The sequence below is a fragment of the Marmota marmota genome, unplaced genomic scaffold, assembly GCF_001458135.2.
Source record: "Marmota marmota marmota unplaced genomic scaffold, marMar, whole genome shotgun sequence".
NCBI lineage: Eukaryota > Metazoa > Chordata > Mammalia > Rodentia > Sciuridae > Marmota > Marmota marmota.
Window position 1 is genome coordinate 27,684,384 of NW_026000153.1, and position 1,454 is coordinate 27,685,837.

The following is a 1,454-nucleotide window of genomic DNA, read 5'->3' on the forward strand; positions in this document are numbered from 1 at the left end:
CCTCCTTGGGAGAAAAACAGTTGCTATGAACAATAGGGTGGGTTGAAAGAGAAGAGGCTTGAGCCTCAAGTTTCTTGCACAGGGCCAGCTAACTTTGGCTGTTGCAACGCTTGGGATCCTCGCCTGCGCGTGTCTTTGGCACCCACCTGACGCGTGGTCTGGGTGTGTGAACCGTTTCAGCGTCCACCACCAGTGTCCATGCCCCACGCGCTTTCCTCGTGCCCAGGTGCCAACGGTCACCCGAGCCCTGGGCACTTTGCCTCTGGCCGCGTCTGCAGACATAGGGAACTTCTGGAAGCCGAAGCCCTACTAGAGGCCGGGACCCTGTCGCCCGGTTCCCATGGGTAGCACCCTGAGTTCGCCTCAGCCCGCGCCGCCACCCCGGGTCCGGGGACGCCTGAACCCTCAGCTCCAGTTGACCTCGGCTCCAGCTCTGGACCCTGTTCAGCATGGCCACAGTGATAGCTGTGTCCGGAGCCGGCCGGTTCCCAAGATGCCGCTGGCCTGGAATTTCACCAAGCCAGGGAAGGAAGGCGCTTGGGGGCGCTTCTCTACCCCAGAGACCCTGATGGGGCCAGATCTTTCCAGCGCTTGGGAGAATTACTTGAAGCGGCGGCTCTGGAATGCCCTGAACCCAAGACGGACCTGGAGCCCAGTGACCATCAAGATCGCTGCTCCTCAGCGCAGGGACAGCCCACTGGCATCCCAGGGACAGGGAGGCCCCTCTGCTGGGCGCAGAGTCTCTGAAGAGCGCCTAGACCCCTGCTCCAGGGAGAACGTGCTGAGAGCGCTCAGCGAGTGTAAGAAAGGGAACAAGAGGTTTGATGGACCACTGTGGTTTGAAATCCCAGAGATCAAGAGCAGGAGGCAGAACCCAGAGCCCAGGCCATCTGCCTTCAAGCCTCGAATAAAAAATGGAGTGGTGCCTGCCTTTGTGCCAAGACCTGGGCCTCTGACTCCAAGTATCTACACCTGGAGCGTTAGCCTCTGTGATGTGGAGACTGACTACCCAGCCTACGTGGAGCCTTCCTTGTCTGCCCCCCAGCCTGGCCAAGGGGCCACAACCATGCAGGGCACTGAGTCTGGCCTGGAGAGCTGGGAGAAGATACGGCCTTCCTGTGGCCTTCACAGGCCTCCTGAGCATCAGAGAGGTGCCTGTAGAGCCCCAATCATCCCTGAGGGCACCCAGTCTGCTGGTCCTTTTGGCTTCTGAATTCAGCTCTGCCAATTCCTTCCGGAGACTTCAGCCTATGTATCTACTTTCGCCGTCTGACCTCCAGGTTCCACCATAGCCTGGGACCCTGATGCTCCAGCTTACCAAGTACTTACTGCTCCATCTTCCTTACCGGCCAACCCCCCAGACCAGCCTGTCCTTACTCTGCAAACCCACACTGGAGAATTGTTCATATTGAAACCTTTGCCTCCTCTGTGCCTGCCCTCTCCTTCCTGCCCTT

General features: G+C 59.1%; 1 protein-coding gene across 1 annotated transcript; it reads left to right on the forward strand.

The window, feature by feature from the left end:
* The first annotated feature begins 340 nt into the window (after positions 1-340).
* On the forward strand, positions 341-1,213 carry Pom121l12 (POM121 transmembrane nucleoporin like 12). The gene has a single exon (XM_015490108.1). The coding sequence runs from the start codon at positions 341-343 to the stop codon at positions 1,211-1,213; it is 873 nt and encodes a 290-aa protein (XP_015345594.1).
* The last annotated feature ends 241 nt before the right edge of the window (positions 1,214-1,454 follow it).